Source organism: Eubalaena glacialis, chromosome 15 (assembly GCF_028564815.1).
Source record: "Eubalaena glacialis isolate mEubGla1 chromosome 15, mEubGla1.1.hap2.+ XY, whole genome shotgun sequence".
Taxonomy (NCBI): domain Eukaryota; kingdom Metazoa; phylum Chordata; class Mammalia; order Artiodactyla; family Balaenidae; genus Eubalaena; species Eubalaena glacialis.
This window is the reverse complement of record NC_083730.1, coordinates 5,937,356-5,957,182: the sequence shown is the minus strand read 5'-3', so window position 1 is coordinate 5,957,182 and position 19,827 is coordinate 5,937,356. Positions and strand designations below refer to the sequence as shown.

At 35.6% G+C, this 19,827-nt stretch overlaps 1 protein-coding gene across 1 annotated transcript in view; it reads right to left on the bottom strand.

The window, feature by feature from the left end:
• Positions 1-916: 916 nt before the first annotated feature.
• The window catches only part of NETO1 (neuropilin and tolloid like 1), an 86,033-nt gene continuing 67,122 nt past the window's right edge, over positions 917-19,827 (bottom strand). The window contains exons 8-10 of the mRNA XM_061169818.1: positions 4,592-4,705; positions 1,943-2,501; positions 917-977 (exon numbers count right to left, since the gene is read on the bottom strand). Coding sequence (XP_061025801.1) covers positions 917-977; positions 1,943-2,501; positions 4,592-4,705 — 734 coding nt within the window. The remainder of the gene's footprint in view (positions 978-1,942; positions 2,502-4,591; positions 4,706-19,827) is intronic.

The following is a 19,827-nucleotide window of genomic DNA, read 5'->3' as shown; positions in this document are numbered from 1 at the left end:
CACAGTCCCCATGTTTGTATAAATAGTTCTTCTCTGAAAATAAAACACAGTTAAAACATTTTCTCCCGATGAAATATGCACACAAATACACCAATTTATCAAAGTAATATAGAGCATGGAAATGCATTCACCTAATTCAAGAATAATTGATAGGTCTGAAGAGTTTTGAAGAGATTAACCGCCAAGCAAATTTAATTGGAGACAAATTAGTCTAATAGAGATACAGACTCTAAGCGCTAAAAATAAAGCCATTATGGTACCCGATGACAAAATAGATGTACACATAGACAACTGGTATTTATGGAACATTTTACATTACCAAGCATTCAAATTTTATATTATAAAATTTGACATAACATGCTGCATTTAATTTTGATGAAATAAGCTACATATTCATGCAAAAATAAGAGGGCACAAATTGTATAAGTACCACAGAATACTTAGTGTATGAGTTTGGAGTAAAATGTTGCCAAATTCGATCAATACCATTATTACCAGTTTTATATATTGACTTCAGCTATATTGAGACTATTCAATTTTTTAAATTATGAAAACCTTGGGTTTCTTCTGGTATGTCTTTTAAGACTTCACCAATTTTTGTATGTTTACCTTAAAATAGATAAAATTTAACTTATTAACTTAACATCCTTTTCAATAACATTGTAGTACAATGCTTGATGGTAAGAATATTAACATTTATTTTAAAGATACGTATACTAAGAATCATCCTTCCATCAGCATTGAATCCCGTATATTTCTAATTGTGAAATGTTATGAAACACATCTCTCAAGAAAGAATGAATAAATAGCACATTCCCTAAAAAACTACAAGACAAGTTCAACAGAACAAAACGAAACAGAGTACAACAAAGTCGGAGAAGGAACCAAGGGCATTTGCTTACCTTGAATTTTCTTTTTAGACCCTAGTTGTGTTGTATTCAGATTCATGTTTGCTTAGAGACCCAATGAGGCAGAACCTGGAATGTTATGGCTATTTCATTCAACAAAGAAATATTTTCACAAAAAATAAATATGCACACAAATATTTACTTAAAAGCATTCCTAAAAATACATAAAACTGTGGAAATAAAATTTTTTCCATCAGCATGCAAAAATATTAAATCAACTAAAAGTAGTTTAGGTTTTGAGAATATATATTGAATTGAGGAATTACGTACATTTACAAAATAAACTAAATGCTACTAAACATGCAAAACAAAACATAGGAAGATTGGATTTGGGAATTTTAAATAATATTTTTCTCAATTTAAATCTTCTTTCCTCAAGACTTCTACTAATTTTAGGCCTAATAATACAATATAGATAATATTGTCTCCATATTAAAAGAAAAATGTTTCTACTAATCCTCGCTACATTTAAATATAAATGTTTACTGTTTTAGCATACCATGCTATCATATGCAATTTGTAATGTAAGTATTATGTGATATGTGGAAAAAAGTTTTAACTTTCATACCAAAAATATAATACATTATATTGCAAAATATGTTATTTTTACATTAAAATTATTCAACAAGATGGGTTAACCATCTTGGTAAGGCAATTATTTCCAAATATCATCTCATATCTTAAAATCTATAAATATTGATTGGAGCAACATTTATGACCACATGGAAGCAAATTAGCAATATAAATTAGAGCCATAATTTTTATAGAAATAAATATTATATCTGTATAGAAATAAATGAAATCTCTTTGGTCTGTGTGTGCTCACACACATACACATATGTACACAAACGGGATTTAGGAAAAGCATGGATAGCACGGAAAAAAGGAAAAGAAGAGGCAAAAGTCGAAATACTATGCTTTAAGTCATTAATAAAAAGAGAAACTGAAAAATGAAGACAAAATAGAACACAATATTCTGGAAGCATTTCAGTCTTCAGGTAATAGTTGTCATCAAAAAATCTATAGATACTGACCGCTGGACGGCTTTATCGTGTCGGGACAGCCTGTGACTCGTGGTCGGCACCTCCTCGATCTCGTCGATGTCACAGGCATCTGCAGCATCTTGGGAGTAGTTGTGTTTCATGACGAGGATATTTCTTCTGTTCATGGGTGGGATGAGGGGTTTGACGGGCTGTGGGGACATCTCTGTCAAGACAGAAGCATCTCTTGTGCTGAGGTTGCTGCGGCTGCCTTTCGTACTGGACAGTTGCGATCCACAGTGATGGTCATGAATGCATTTGGAAGAGGACCTCCTCAGTTTATGGTAGTTTTCAAAGTCCTCGGCCACATCTGCAAAGTCAGCTGTAGCTCCTGTCCCTCTGAGAGTGCATAACTCATAATGAGGGGGCTCAAACACCTCCTGGAAAACTGTCTGGTCAAAGTCCGATTTCCTTTGCACATATTTTTTACGAGGCTGTTTGATCTGCACAATGACAGAAATGATAATAAGGATGATCACAATGCAGGAAGTCACGCCAATGACAGTCCCGCTGGTGTTGGTCAGCTGGTCCAGCAGACTGGCTTTCCTCTTTTCTACACGTTGAGGAGAGTGAAAACAACAAACAAAACAAGAAACAACCCACCACGCGTTAATATGGTAGTCGAACAGCACGTTGAGAGCTTTACATGAAACAGGCTGAGCATAAAACGTTCACTGTCTTAAACGTAAACAAGTCTTTAAAAAGAAACAAAAGGTTTCACTCTTCACAAGAACCCTATCTTCTAGCCTTAGAAACGGCTCTCCTGTTGCACAGCATCCCTACTTTAAATGTAAATACATGTTTTGAAGAAGGTCTTATAAAACCTTTAGGATGTCATTTGCGAATCAATCGGTAATGGTAAAAACAGTAAATTCTTTTTTTTCTCTTGGTATAAGAAACCCCGCAAACTCCACTAATGGGAACGTGAATATGCCTAAATTGTTTTGAATTTATTCTTGATGTGGATAACTGAAGTCTCTGTAACGGTATTCTGATACCAGGAGGTGATTACACTTTTAAGACAGACACTTCTGGGATGTTGGCATGAGGGCTTCTGTGGGTCTTTTCCCATCATGGTAAAAGTTAAAAAATAACATTTAAAGTTTCTGGAAATTGTCTTAAGGGAGGTACATTTATTCAAGAAAATCTACTGAATTTCTCTATGAACAGGGATGGTCTGTGGCCTTTGAGCTCCTCCACCCAATGGAAGCTATCCCAATAGAAGCTTCTAGCCCAATAGAAGCTCTACTCAGGGTGGTTTCAGGCAACACAAGATTCCTCTCCCTACAGGCTCCCAGTCTGGAGCTACAGTACCTCCCCAGGAAGGGCAAGCCACCTGCATTTCTCAATGCCCTTTCCACCCCCAGATCTATACTGCAGATGCTTGATTCCAGGCAGGAGTGGCTGGAATGCGGGGTCTCCCCTCCTCCTCCCAGGCCCCACTGGTAGGAAAGAAGGTCTACACCAGGCACAGCAGGTTGAGAATACAGGGCCCCGGTTACACTGGCTGCAGCTCACCCACAGTGTGGCGCTCCCTGAAGAGACAAGCTGAGGAGACCAGATGGCCCCTTTCTCCATCCTCACCGAGTGCCTTCTTCATAAAGCAGGGGTGTTCCTCTCAGAGAAGCGAGCCACTGGCCCTGCCCCACCCTACCATCCAGAGCAGTGGCGCAGAGGTTTTCTCCATGGAGAAAGGTGGGCCACCAAGAACCATGGGAACAGACCCACTTTAGGCAAGTAAAACGAATCCCTAACCGTGCTGTATAAGGTTCTTCACAAAATGCTTAATTTCCCATCCTTTCCAAAGTGGTTCCTTGGACACAACATGAATCATTGCCCATCTCCTCAAAATAGTTGATACTGGATCGGCTTCCCTTATTGACTCTACGAACCATGGGTACTGTGGCAACGTCTCTCTGCTTCTATCCACAGAGGGCATTTTAATAGAAGATATTGGACATTAAGCATGGAGCGTTATTTGCCCGTTTCTTTTCCTTTGCAAACTGGTTAATATTGGATCTGAACAAAAGAGGATATGTGGCACTTTGAACTTAACCAAAACTTGCAACATTTATAACCAAGCCAAGGGATGCTCTGTATGTAAACAAACCTTTGCGTACAGGCTAGAGAAGGAAGCCGGAACATTGGAAGCGATTCTCATTGGAGAGGAAGAAGAGCGTTTGGGTAGGAAAATTGAAGTCGAGGTAAGTGGCTTTAGGTACCGGAAAGCCCTAATGTTCCTTCGATACACTTTTATCTCTAGAGTATGTGCACAATGTCTGGTAAAGACGGACTGGCTAAGTGAGAGGTGCAGCCACAGATGAAGGAGCTTCTGATAGGAAACCCTGCTTTGCATGAAAAGCTCCAATGCCCTGCTGCAGGCTCCAGAAAGGAGATTTGCCAATGAACATCAAGTGCTAAACTAAGGATAGTACTGTGCGTTAGGGAATGTGAAAACTTCTGGTTACAGCACGAGTAAAAGCAAAGGAAAAGGCTAACAAATCAATTATAAAACCTACAGGAAGTTCATAAAGCCAATGTACAATATATTTTTAAGGCTGTCTGATACATAGAAACATTGGATAAACTTCTTCCCACGCTACAGGTAGAGGGATTTTGCAGATTCCAGGGACGCATGATTACCTTTACAATGATTTTCATCCCAAGGGTACACACAGTTCTGGAGTCCATTGCAAACCAACGTATTATTAATACACATGTTACTGTGGCAGAAGAATGTATTGCCTTCGCAGGGAGCTAAAAAGGAGAAGAAAAAGGCAAGAAAAAAGTTTTAACTGATGCTCAGTTGTAAATCACTCACGTTGCAAATCTAAAAACAAAAAGATTAGTGTGATAATTTGCCGTCAAATTGAGATAAATGATAGGACTGACATTCCATTCTCAGAAGTGTTGCCATAGCGGTAATTATTCCTTGTGTTACTAACAGAGCTAGAGTTCTTCTAGATGTGCTCAGCTTATAAAACTGGCACGGGAAGTTTTCCATCGTAAAAATGAAGTACATTATCCATATGGGTTCTTCTTCTTCTTTTTTATTTAACTTGGTGCATTCATTTAGCAAAACTTAAGTGCCGACCACATGCATAACATTATGCTTTACACTGAAATTCTGTATGTATAAATTTAGTTGTTCTGTGCAAAAAAGATTTAGTTTAATGGAAATATTGAAATATTTTGGAAAGTATATGCTTACAAAATACTAATGAAGAAAGTATAATATTATTTAAGCATATGAAAGAAGCGAAGAATATCATGGAGATTCAGAACAAGGGAAAATTTATTCTGAACAACATAAGAAAAATATACATTATTCTCATCAATGTTTAAAATATATACGGTGATGAAATTAGGCTACTTTGCGTATATATCACACGTTCTACTAACTTTAGGTACAATGGTCCATGCGCTCCAGATTACAATGCACATTTAGGGCATTGGGAGGTAAAATAAGAATTCCAAGAAGTATACAATTTGGCTATAGAAATAAGAGAATTAGTGACAAGTCTAATATAGCAAAGTCTAATGTTAGCTATGACTTCAATATTACCAAAAAATACACTTCTTTCATTGTCAGAGTAATTGGTTATTTATAATAATGCATCTCTAGAGTAATGCTACACTATGAATTATAGCTTATAGACAGTCCTTTAAAGTAGTTTTTGTTTGTAGCTTTGTAATCATCCCACATATCTCATAAAATGTAATTTTAGCATTGATTTTTTTCAGTTATAGTTTTGTGACCCTTTTAAGGATAGGTATTCTAGAAAAATATATTAGACACAAAACACATAATTTACAGAGGTTCATCAATCAGTAAAGTTTTATCAATGATCAATATTATCGAAACAGTGCAGTCATGTTATAATTAATTTTCACCTTCAAAACCGCATATTGCAGGGTTGTTTTTTTTTTAAAGAAAGTTGTCTTCCTTAAATGTATTTTCCATATTAATGAAAATTGTTAAGAAAATGCTTTGCGTAAGGTAATTTAATATATTTTAACATTCCTAGAGGAATCATTAAAAAAAAAAAAGATCAAGTCTTGAAAATCAAAAGTGTGGCAAAGACAAGGGGAACTTGAGCCAAGCATTCCCCTGACTCTCCAAGCCCTTCCCCTTACCCACCCCCACAGTCCCAATTCCCAGGAGAGTTTCTTCTTCCTTCTGCTTGGTTTGCCTTTAAGTCCCTGGTTAAAGAATAAAAAAGATGTAATCGTCGTTTTGAAAAACAAAGTATTAAAGAGTAGAAAAGAGGCAGATGCAGTAGTCATTTTGAAAAGTATCATGCTGAACATTTTATTGTGCTCCTGCTTTCAACATGGTGTAAAGCTTTTATAGTGTAAAATGTAATGATCCAATCTATTACTACAAAAATCTGCTTTTCGGTAAGGAACTAAATTTGAATTTCTGTAGTCAACCATTTTGCAGAACTGATATGGTCTGTTTAGCAGGTAATGAATGTTGTCAAAATGTGTACACACAACAAAAAAGTAGTTTTCTGCAAATAGATTAGAGCAGCTGCAAATTGCTTTAGGAGAAAATGTAAAAAAACACTTACTGCCTGATAAATTGCAGTGGTTTTGAAAGTACAGTTAATCCATCAAGTAAAGAATACCTCGAAAAGAGCATAAATATTTATTGACCTTCCAGAATGAGCTGGAAAATGTATTACAATTACTATTAAATAGGATGGGTGTGTTTTTAAAGTTTTAAATATATAGATAAAAATGACATTGCATTCTGCAACAGTGAAGTATGTTAGTACTAACACTACTAACAGTATGTTAGTAAATGCACTAGAGATTTGGCTTCCAAATTTTCCAAATGTAATTTTGTTTCTGTTTCTGCTGCTGTTGCGAAAGTCTTACAAAACACCAATCAATGTGCCAGTATCAGTTATCATTAAATATTGGTGGTTTGACTGGGAGTGGAACAGATCATCCAGGACTGTCAATGAATCACATTCTTGACACACTACTTTACATCAAATAATTATGCAAATGTGCCAGTTAACTGAAATCATCCTCCCTTAAAAAAATCACTATTATTCCGAGTACTATTCCATCTTTTCTTTCTTACTTTTGCTACATTTATAGAACTGCTGTGCAAACAATAAACAAACAAAAACAAACAATGAAATCTTGCAGTGGCTAAGAAACCAATGTATCACAACATACCCCTTGAACAAAAATTAATTTTTTCTCGTAGACACCAAAAATAAAATAGATTGGATTCTGAATTTTCTTTATATTGCATATCTGAATATTTCTCTCATATAAATGCAGACACACGATAGTTCAATAAAGATTCTTATTTCTATCTCCTGCTAAAAGAATAAAATGGCAACTTCCTGCCTCCCAAATCAAGCCATGTTCTCGCTGCTCCTTCAAGGATGTCTGAGTACATACACTGCACATAAGCATTGCCCACTGCTCCCCACACTCTCCTGAGATCTTTGGTTCCTTGGTCATACAGTTCCCTCCCTCTCTCTGTCCTGGAATACCCATTCTCCACTCTGCTATGCAAATCATATCAGAACTGTATTATCTCTACAGTTTTAAAATATCATTCCAATCTATCAGAAAATTATCTTTTCCTTAAATCCTATTCTACTTACAATTTTAAAAAGAGTTTAGCACTTAGTATATGCTTATCATCCTTCCCCAAGAGTTCTTTGAGGCTAGGGACATGCTTTTAAAAAAATTATTTGTAATCTCTTATGTGGCTTAATATCTCTAGGCTTAGAGTAAATAGTCAACAGATATTTTTAATTGATTAATATCACTGAGCAAAAGTTTAGCTCTGGCCAGGCTGCCGACCTGAGTATCCCAGAGAACAGAAGACTCTCACAGGTGTGTTTACTGTGGAGAATTAGCTCTCAAATACAATACAAATTGTGATACTCTCAGAAACTAAATCCCATTCATTATTTGGCTCTCTTACTATTGCTGGAAAAGCACATACTCTACCAATTTTTAGAGAACTTATTCTACTTAGAAATTCAATATAATTGTCGAAAGCTATTGGCTCTTAAAAACCAGACCCCTTATTCCCTAAAATTATCTGGAAGAAACTCAAAATTAAGGTTTACCAATAATAAAGGGCAGCCAATCACGTAATCCTCAAAATTCAGAGTAACTCACACAGGCAGTTTCCATGATCAGATGAATCTACTTATTTCTGGGACTAGGTCTTCTGTTGCTTTCAGAATAGCAAACATAGCCTCATATTGATGTTAAAAACTAAGTACACAGAAGACAGTATTCGCATTGCTTTTTGACTCTGAATTATTTAAAAGCATATTTAGACATAATGACTGCAGCTATTGCAAACTCACTTCTCTGGAAGGGTTTATTGAACATCACCATTTTATCATCCGGCTCTAATGCTAAGTGTTTCTTTTTGAGAAAAGCCAGAAACAGAACGTAGTGAAATATGCTAGTCAGCCAAAAGAATGTCGTATGTGTAAGCACAGCATTGTTATTGATTTAAATCATTCGGGTAACATAGAAAATGGATATTTTAACACTGCAAAGTGAGTCTTTCCCAACTTTCCCCTCTTCTCTCATACACTAACACATACGCAATTGTGCAAAGCATCCTTTTTGGACCAGGTTAACTGTCCATGAACTTGAAGCTTAGAGAATGCTTCTCCAGGCACTTCATCCTGGGCTAGAGTCCTGACAACGCTACAGAGGGTAGGGCTGCGTCTCAGGCTGTAGGGAGTGATAATTTGTAAGGAGAGATCACGTCTTCCATGAACACTTACTCAGTTACCACATCTATAAAATAGGGAGACAGATAATGCTTCGCTAAGTGATTTAACTATGCAAAGAATGTAGGACAGTGCCGGCCATATGGACGCAAGCACTGTAGTTGTCATTGTAAGCTGTTCTAAAAGGCGAGTATTGTACAGAGGCTGTGAATTCAAAATGTCTGAGATTGAATCCTGGGTTCACCGCTTCTAGGTTGTGTGACCTTGAGCAAATACTCCTTAAATTTTTCCACTTTTCAGTTTACATCTATATAATGGGATAAGTTTAAGGAGATACATGATATAAAAGTTAAGTGATTTATATTCAATTTCCTAATTTGTAAAGTGACGATAGTTATTCACAGACCTCTTGTTAAGACTAAATGAGAATGCAAATTTGAAAGAACAGAGCACAGCCCTTCATGCAGAAGAGCATGCAATAAATGCTGTTTAAAAAGATGAGTTATACATAGAACTGTTTGTTTTCTCATGTGACAAAACAGCAGATAGTTATTCTTTAGATAGTAAGATATTGTAATAAAATTAATATAATTAAATGGATTATGCTACATAGATCAATAAGATATTATGTTGGGAGTAATATTTAAAATATTTAACAATCATTACTTCATGGGAACTGACCAATCAGAGTTAAATGGATGTTGCTGGACATACCACACCAGTGCATTCCACCCTACCTGTGTGTACCAGCTCTACAACACCCAAGTTTACAGTCACTTGTAAGAAACTGAAAAATAAATTAATGCATAATGAAACATCTTTTTCTCAAAAACGACAGGGGAATGCTTATTTTAATAATTTTCCTACCATATCTTCTTCCAAGTCCTTATTCTAGCACACTATGTATTTCACAAAAATTCAATCCCAAGGACTAAGTAGACAACTCCCTTCTATGATTCAAAAAGTGGTTTTAAATTAATTCTGATATTACATGAAGTAGCACAACGACAGGTAATACAAACAATTAACTTTACAATTTGCAGAAGGTTTTTATCCTCTTGCTCTCCTAAAAGTCATTATATGAGCTTCGTAATATACTTGAATGTGAAAACAAGGTCAACAATACACCAGAGCCCTTCAGCTTCAAGGTCTTTGATTCTGTGTTACTGTACTATTTACATGTAAAAAGAAAAAAATAGTCTATAACCAGTCTCCATTTTTTATATCCAAGTACACAATAAACACACCTTTCTAAGACATGCCTAGGACTTCCCTAAAACTATTACTTCCTGACTGAGATATTTTAATATCTTGGGGGTATATTTCTTTGCTACACTCATACCCAGTGTAAAATATCATTAAAGTTCAATTCTAAAAAAGAAGCAGAACAGAATCTACGCATGTGAAATATCGATACAATAGCAAATGGAGATTTTAAATGTTTGTACTACTTTATAGGAGGAAGGTTTAGCTATATAAGGTGTTTGTGATATTCCATCTTTCACAGAATAACAAGACCATCAAGATAACATGCATTTTCTAACACCAAATTGTAAAGAGAGATATTCAGGTCCCATCCTGAGAAACCAAGGCAAGCAGTGTGTAAAAGAGAATAGATCTTGGTCTTTTGGTTCCAGTATAAATCCAAGAGTGTTCTGAAGTTTTTAGTGATCCTATGAAACTGAGGCTTGGATAAAAGTGACATTTGTCCTACAATTGTATTAACAGAATTTTCAGTACAGAGAAACACAATACACAGATGCAGATTTTGAAATTATCTAAAGGTCCTTTAAGCCCAATTTAAAAATTCCAATTTAAAATACCTTAAGTGAACAGTTCTCTAAATATTTCAAAACAAATTCTTTGGAAACACAAAATTTAACTCAACATTTTGCTCTGGCAAGGAAGATGTGTACTGCAGAGTAGGAAGACTGGGAAATACAGTGTGTTCCTGTGTGTCACCCTTCTAGCGATTCTCAGCACCTTGTTCAGAGAAGTCATATGCCAAAAAGCATATGTTTAACCTTGTTTAATCCAAATATCTCCAATTTTATTTGTATACCACTTAATAGACAACACGAGAACAAAATCAAAAACAAAAGCTTGGCAAGTGTTGCCCCAGTGTTCAAAAATCATCATAGTGGTAGGATTCTTAATTCTTAAGGGGTCATAGAATAGTATGGAAATTATTGAGGTATAAAGTTGGGTGAAAAATAAGAATACAAATTGTTTCAAATTATAAAGCCTCACATGCAAACAAACATGAAAAATTTTACTGGAAATACTAAGCTGAAATGTTAGCAATGACTATTTCTAGGATATTTACAAGTTATATTTAATTTTTGTTGGGAAATTTTTTCATATATGCATATACATATGTGTGTATATACACAAATATATACACATGTAGTTACTTCTTATGATTGGGAAAAATCTGATAACTTTTCATGAAAAAAAAGCCAGATATTAATCCAAACAAGTCTATTTTATCTTTCAAATTTTAACCAGTAAAAGAATAGCTTTCACATAATATTTATCCTTTATTATTTGTAAAGATACTTAATGAACTCAATATTTCACTGAATTCATTGTTTTCTTTTGGAAATTTTTTCTAGTTTTAAATCCTCATATGTTCCCATTCGTCCCACTAGGTGGGGAGCATTTACCATTCTTCAGTGAAATAGCGTTTCAGTCCTTCAAGATGCTTAAATCATGACGGCATCTGAGACAAACAACCTTTATACCTACATATTGCTGATTCTTAAGGAGTAAAAACGTTATCAGGAGACAAACAAACGAATTTTGGGCGTATTTTAATTAGGTTAAGGAGGACAAGAGGAAAAAGGGCAGCCACACACTCAAAATAAAGGAAATTTTATTTTAAAATATCATAAAGAATCACCACACATATATTTTATAATGTTAAAGGTCTAATCATGGATGTATCATCATTTTTCAGTATCATGTCACATGCTTATAAATACTGTTCCAATTCTGTAATTAAAAGCCACGTAATTCATAATTGCTATTTAATGCTACCAGCACTAATGCTCATTCTATTCGAGTCATTTCTTTCCTCACCCATTACCTTTCAAGTCCAGAAATACCACTCAGGGAAAGTTAAAACAAAATGGAAATAAAAACTGTCAGATTTCTCTCTGAAACCTTGATATTTCAAATACCTCTGCTTTCTTGTTAATGAAACTATCATTTGGTAGATCTGTTCAAAGTCAAATTACATCATATTTCATCAAGAAAATCTGGAAATAGAAGTGATGTTCGATCCTATTTTTCTTTAAAAATCATTATACCATTTAAAAACTGCTTGGGGCTTCAGATCAGATGCTCCTGCCGCCCCACCCCCCCCCACCCCGTCTCCCAGCCCCCAACCCATATCTTGTTTCATTCCACAGGTATTCTCCTTGCTTCTCTCAAATTCTTATCTTTTAACCTCTTTAATTGGAGGTTTGTCAAAAGCTCACGCCTCTATGTGCTGGCCTGTGTGAGAATAGACCACACACACACACACACACACACACACCCATGTCTTTGAGCTTTCTACTTCTGCTTTTTTTTATTCTTATTTTCCCAATCATAACTTGGAGTGGAAATGGTCACAAAAATGCGTGGAGAAGCATCAGAACGAGGAAAGAGCTTGGAGCACGTTGTTTACATGTTGTTGCTTCATTTCCTGAATTCAGCTTGTATCCCCCTTGAAGATATTGATTTATTAAAATTTTCTGACAGTCAAGAGGCTCTACAGTCTATCACTTTCTTTGCCTGAGAGATGGGAACAAAGCTTAAAATTATTATGATTATGTAAATGTAATAGGTACCTACATTGTATATTTAGGTAGTTAATTGTTACTAAATAGCAAAATCTGGCACACTGAAAAACTCAGTTACTTTTATTCAATAATCATTTTGATCTTTCAGGTGCAAAGGTGATTTTCCCAGCCCTCTGAGGCCTTTTGGCGGACCCCTGCAGTCAGGCTCCTGGTGGTACCGAGCAGGACCCTCTGGGGCTCCTGGGCACAAAAGCCTTTCTGTGTCCCCCGTTTCCGGATTACAGGAAATAGGTTTCATTCAGCCTCCATGACCTTCCCTGAGTTCCAAGGAGCAGGTTTAAATAGATGTTTATTAGGGAAGGGAGGACCAGTCAAAAGAAACAATAGAGCAGCCTAGGGGCAGGGTGTGGGTCCCCCTTCAAGGGATATACTTAATATTTCTGAGCTGTTTTACAGATACTGAAACCGCCAGCAGGTGGGAGAAATTAACGGTATGCTGCCCACAAGCATGTAGACCCCCGACTGGATGGAACCAGAAGGTTGATGATGCTGACTCCCCATTACCTCACCACCAACCAATCGGAAGAAAGTCCACGAGCTGATCTCACGCCCTCTTTGAACCATGACTATAAAACTTCTCACTACCCCCTCCAGGTCCAGACACATTTTGAGGGCATTAGCCCACTGTGGTCCTCTTTGCCTGGCAAAGCAAGAAAGTGATTCTTTTCTACTTCACCCGGAACTCTGTCTCTGAGATTTAATTTGGTGTCAGAGTACAGAGGCTGGATTTGGCTTCATTCTCATGGGCTCACACTTCTGGCTCTGACGCCTATCTGAGACCCAGATTTGTTCGGTGCATCCAAATCCCTAAGTAATATCCCCACTTGGCACTCTAATTACCATCTCAAATGGAATATGGCTGGATGGGTTCAGATAACGGTGATCATCCTACTCCTGTTCCCTGCCTCAATTCTCCCCTCACACACCCTGCTGACATCAATAAGGGGCATCGCCTCGCTCCAGGCTAAAGGCTCAGGGTCATCCTTGAGTCCTCTCTGCCCTGGCACCCACATCAAACTGTCCTGTAGGTCTGTCAGCTCTCTCTCAACTCCAGGCTCTTGGTAACGTCTCCACTGGTACTTCTGAGTTGTCTTTCACCGAATGGTCTCTTACACGGATCCACGGACACAGTGGCCAGAGAAGCCTTGGATATTTAAGTGTAAATCAGATGGAGTTTCATCCCCTTTTAAAACACTCCAAAACCTTCCCAATAAAGTGAAATCAAATCTCAAACTCCTTAGTACCCCTTTGCTTACCCCAAATCTTTGCCCAACTTACTTCTAAGCATAAGGATCGCCCAACACAACCCAGGGCACTCATGCCCACATCCTTCTCCAGCACATTACCCCGTGTTGTGTTTTTCCACAACACTTATTAGGATTTGAGTTCATCTTTTTAAATTAACTCACTTGTACATCATTAGCTTCCTTTAATGAGAGGCAAAGGCGTTGTTCTGTTCACTAATTTATCACTGCGCTCAGAACATCAGGTGCCGTATCGTAGGTCCTTAATAAATACTTGTCAACGAGACACTGGAACAAAACTTCTTTAAGCAGTAAAATGGATATGCCATAGTCTCATTAAATTCTAACAATGCTTTTAATTTCTACGGAATAGCTAAACTTTTCTTCTTCATGAACTTGATGGAAGAAAATATCTAAAACATCAGAGATCCCAATTATGAGTAAGCATCTGTGTCAGCTTTCAAAGACTTCAAAAACTGGATTTAAAAAATGTAGAGCTTGCTGCTAAATACCATTTTTAATGGTGAGATTCTAATTACAGAAAAAGAAAATGTAAAAAAAATTTAAATATATTTGGCCATTAGAATTGCATCCCAAAACAAATGTTTTGTTTTGTTTTTCCCAAAATGAATGGAATAATCTCCCCGCCACCATACTTTAAACATGAAATGGCCCTTGGGCTATGCAATTAGAGGAAATGTCATTTTACTTGAAAAATGCTGACCAGATTTGAGGCCAGAAATAGGTTTGTGCATCTTCTCGTCACCTCTTTCATCATCTTCATATATTTTTTTTTGAAAAATCAATATCTGCTTCTAAAACCCTATGTTCCAATGTGACTTAGTTATCAGTCAAAATATCCAGTGTTATTATTAAGCTATAGCTTAATCTTTTTTCTAATACAAGAAATTCTATTCACAATCTAATCCCACTCCCATTTATTAGAACCCCCCAATCTCTCTGCTAAAATTGCATATTCCTACTGTTCCAAAAGACACGCTATTATGAAAAGAGAAGCACCTTCAGGAGAAAATTATATTCCATAGATAGAGACCATTTCATTACTCACAGAGGGCAAGGACCACGTCACGATCTATCCATTCCATTTGATGCCAAGAAATTATTATACATTTTTATACTATGATTATGTCTGCATTGGGTCAACTACCCCTTGATTTATTCATTGTGTGCAATTAGACGTGACTCTAGTTACAGTAACTAGGATATTATATTTCTTTGGGGTCTGCACTCTATTATTAGGACTTGGACATGGGGTCCAGGGTTTGTTTCCATAGCTGACGCACACATATATGCAACAGTTGTTAGGGGAGACTCATCGTTTTGTTAAATGTATTAATGTATATTTGGTTTCATTATGGAACATGCCAACTCCCCAAAGGAGGACTTCCAGTAAATAAGGATTAAAGCCAAGCATCAACGGAGGGCCATAGCCTCAGCTTGTGATTCTGTTAGTTCAAAGACTAACGACTTGGAATAATAATTTCCTTTCTCCATAGCAAAACTACATTGTTTATTTTCATTGATAGACGTAAAGCATGTAGCTGTGAAGCCAGAATCAAAGAGATCAATATATATTATCCCCAAGGATCCTACCAAAAATTACAAGGAATTTGCTGCCTTTATTCTTGTCCCAGGATCCCTGGCAGACACTTAACTAAAGACAATGTTGATCTAAAAAGTTCAATGAAAATTCTACAAAATTTTCTAAGTAATTCAACATATAAATATGGTAGCTAAAATTATTTAATTTTTTTAGTCTAAAAATTAGTTGAGGAAATTGATTTTAAATTTTAATTATATCACTAAACTATATATCTATATGTATAACTTTTCTTCAGTGATTTGAGTTAAATGATCAAATAATTTAATATCCAGTAATAAATGTCCATCAAGAATTAACTTCAAATATTAAGATATGACTGACAGTTTTATTTATTTTTTTAATGGTACAATAGGACTCAACTAAACATTTAAAAAGAAAGAGAGAAGGGTGAGTCTCTGGCAGATTACACAATTTTATACCATTGTCCTTTGCTCAAAAGCCTCATTGTATTTGAAAGTAAGAAACTACTGACTCTAAAAAGTTTCAGTGTACTGTTATCCCATTAACAGACAGAATAGTAGAACCATCTATTGACTATTTGCTCTGTTCTAGACACATATATTTAAAACTTACAGCTGTCCTGTAATGATTCCTCATTTTCTGGAGAATTCACGTTTAATGTCAAGGTGTTACAGGTAGGAAAATAGAAAAAGTAGTTGACCAGCACCAAATTCATGCTTTTACACATTTTCTCATCCTATTTCGTATTTTTTAAACAACAAAAATTATTTTTTCAAATGCCAGATTTGTGATTTTCTTTCTAAAATATTAACATTAATCTTAGAATCTCCAAACACATGTATACTTGCCAAAAAGTACATATTGATATCTTCATGATACATTCCTTTTTTGTATTTTGCTATAGTGAAAAGATATTTAATTTTAAAATAATTTCTTTATATAGAAGAATATTTATTCAGTGGTAGGGAATGAAGGGAACATGTGTTTAGATATACGATTACCATTTGGCATTATGAACCGTTGGTCTTTAAGTCAACTAAGTTATGTTTTCATAATTTCAGACAAGAGTTTGTCAGTTTAATAATAATAATAAAAATATCGAACCTATTGTGTTTAGTTGAATAATGGCTCCCAAGTTTGTCCACACCCTAATTCCTAGAACTTGTGAATGTCACTTTTTATGGCAAAGGGATTTTGCAGATGTGATATAGTTAAGGATTTCAAAATGGGGAGATTGGCCTGGATTATCGAGGAGGGGCCAGTGTAATCAAAGGCGTCCTCACGAGAGGAATTTAGAAGCTCCAAGGGACAGAACATGATTTAACAACATAGCAAAAAGAGATAAGATGATACCTTGCTGGCTTTGAAAAAGGAATAGAAGGAATCCAGAGACTGGGACAGGTGAGGGAATGTATTCTTCCCTAGAGTTCCCCTAGAAGGTGGCCTTGTTGACACCATGGTTTCAGCCCAGGGAAACCTATTTCAAATAATACGTTTATGTGGTTTTAGGCACTAAGTGAGTGGTAATCTGTTACAGCAGCAATAGGAAAACTCGTAGCTGATTTCTCAGGGTAATCAGAGACCTGCCCCCCTAGGTTCCACAGATATAGCTATGGCTGCACAATATCAAAATGGGGAAGGAAAGGTCAGAAGTGGGAAAAGGGAAGAAAGAGATCTCTGAGGTGGAAGAGGAACAGTTTGGAACCAGGACACCTTGACAATTTGTGAGTCACAATTAGCTGGGAAATGTGTTAAGAGCAACATTTTCTAATTATTTACATAGTCTAAAATATCAGAGCACACAAAGATTTATTCATATCACCTGAGAGAGAAAGGGCTGATGCTACTCTACCTCTATTGTTCTAAGGACCCTGCAGAAATGTGGGCTTAGCCATCACCATTTGCCATGCAGTAAATCAGCCCTCAGTTAAGTGTGTCTTTAAGGTAAATGGTGGAGAAATTCTGTCGTAGGCTGTAGTGACTATTAAGTCTAAAAGAGTATGCTATGAGACAGAAATGTGGTATCCTCAGCTGTTGCATAATTATCACCCCTCCAACAAAACCTCCAATGACCAATTATTATTTTCTGAAATCATAAATAAATCTTAATTTTCCCAATAAAGAAATTAATGTATAACTTAATATCTTGTAATAACCTATGGTGGAAAATAATCTGATAAAAAATATGTATATATATAACTGAATCACTTTGCTGTACACCTGAAACTAACACAATATTGTAAATCAAATATATTTAAATTTAAAAAAGAAAAAATGTATATATCTTGTTTTCCTAGATTTAATAAATCCCTTCAGAACGTCGCACCAAATTATATTTATTACTTTAAAAATGTTTACTAAAACAACAACTTTTTGTTGTAGAAAAATCATAAAATACTGATAATCAATAAGCCTCATCCTAAAAATAATCAGTTAATTGCACTGCCTTCTACACATATGTATTACATATATAATAGATACTGTATATTAAATATTTCTCACACATGTTTACAAGAATATATTTGTAATGTACATGTGTTTTGCTTGCCACTCGCTTTTAGAATTTTATTTTTTAATATAGTTCATTGTCAGTATCCATCTAACACATCATCGTAACAGTTACAAGAATATAGGCGTGTTTCAAGAACCATTTAACCAAACCATTTAGGCAATTTTCATTTTTTAAATGATTCTAAACATTCTCACCACTAGTATCTATTCTTAGATTCATTTTTTAGATCAACAGGTAAGACCTTATTTTTGCTTTTTACCTGTTTTAGAATTTTGATATATAGTGCTAAATTAAGAAAACTTTTACTTTCCTGCCAGCATACATAAATTTTCATTTCACCACACCATCTCCCAAACTGGGTATTTCATCATTGCTAATTTTTTAAAACAATTTGACAGATGAAAATGATGTCTCATTCTTATTGAAATTTATGTCTTTTTGTTTACTAATATGAATAGGTGTTTGTTTCCTATACCAGTAGGCCATTTATGCTTCTCTATGAATTAACTGTTTACTTTGCCCCATTTTCTATTGTTATATAACATTTTCTTACTGTCTTATATAATCTGTATTCTTTATTTATTGTTGCTTATTTATTATTTATTTTTATTGAAGTATAGTTGACTTACAATATTATAGTAGTTATAGGTGTACAACATAGTGATTCAGTGGTTTTATAGATTACACACCATACAATCTGTACTCTTTACAGGACAATAATATTTGCCCACTGCCTATCCTTTATGTTGCTAATTGTCCTCCAGCTCAGCTTTTCCCTTTTATTTAAATTTAATTTAAATTAAATGTAAACATTTAAATAATAATACATCTTGAATTTTGTATATTTGTATATAGTGATATGTTCCCTTACCCATAGTGTGTTTTATGTCTACTTTATTGAGATATGCCCAAACCTGACACATAGTCAGCAATTTCCCCATCATATTTTGTGTATTGTTGATATTTAAATCTATGCCATCTGGTATTTACACTGCTATAAGACATATATAAGTAAATAATTCCTGTATTAATAAAGTGGTCTTAATCTTTTAAAAATACACCAATTCATAATGATGAGGCATGGAGATCTATACCCATAAAATGTCAATTTACATTTAAATCTACGTTGTAATTGGTCACATTTCTCCCTCTAGCGCTTACAATTTTCTTTCCTTGCTGAAATATATACAGAATATAATGCCTTTTGATCTTAGCATTTACCCCAAACTTGTAAATGTGTTTTGCCTAGATTTTTCTAGAGGGAAAATTAAATATTATTGCTGTGAGTTGATTATTATCCACCTATTTGGGGTCTTTTGCCTCTGTCTGAGGCAATTTAGGCTTTTCCTATCATTATTCTCAAAATTTAACCAACCTATGATCACTGCTTGATCCCAAACCCGCCTCCACCTATTAGGTTTTGTTATAGCAGCATCTCACATACAGTACTAAAATCTGCAATAGTGTTCTATTGCTGTGTAACAATCACCCCAATTTTAATATCTTAAAACAACACCCAATTTTTATCACACAATTTCAGAAGCCCAAGTACTGGATCCTTTGCTAGAATCTTACAAGGTGAAATCAAGGCATCGGTTGGGGCTGTGGTTTTCATCTGGTTCTCAGGGTTGTCTTCCTAGCTTATTCGGGTGGTTGGTAGAATTCAGTTCCTTGCAGTTATACAACTGGGGTCCCCATTTACTTGCTAGTCAATGGCTAGGGATGCTCTCAGCTCCTAGAGTTCACCCCTGTAACAGGCAGGCAGTTCACAACATACCTGTTTGCTTTCTTCTTCCAGGCCAGCAGTCTTTCTGACTCATGCTTCACCTTATTTTGGGGAGCTCACCTGATGAGGTCAGGTCCACCCAAGATAATCTCCCTTTTGATGAACTCAAAATCAATTGACTAAGACCTTATTTACATCTGCAAAATAACTTTTGCCATAGAATGTAATTTAAT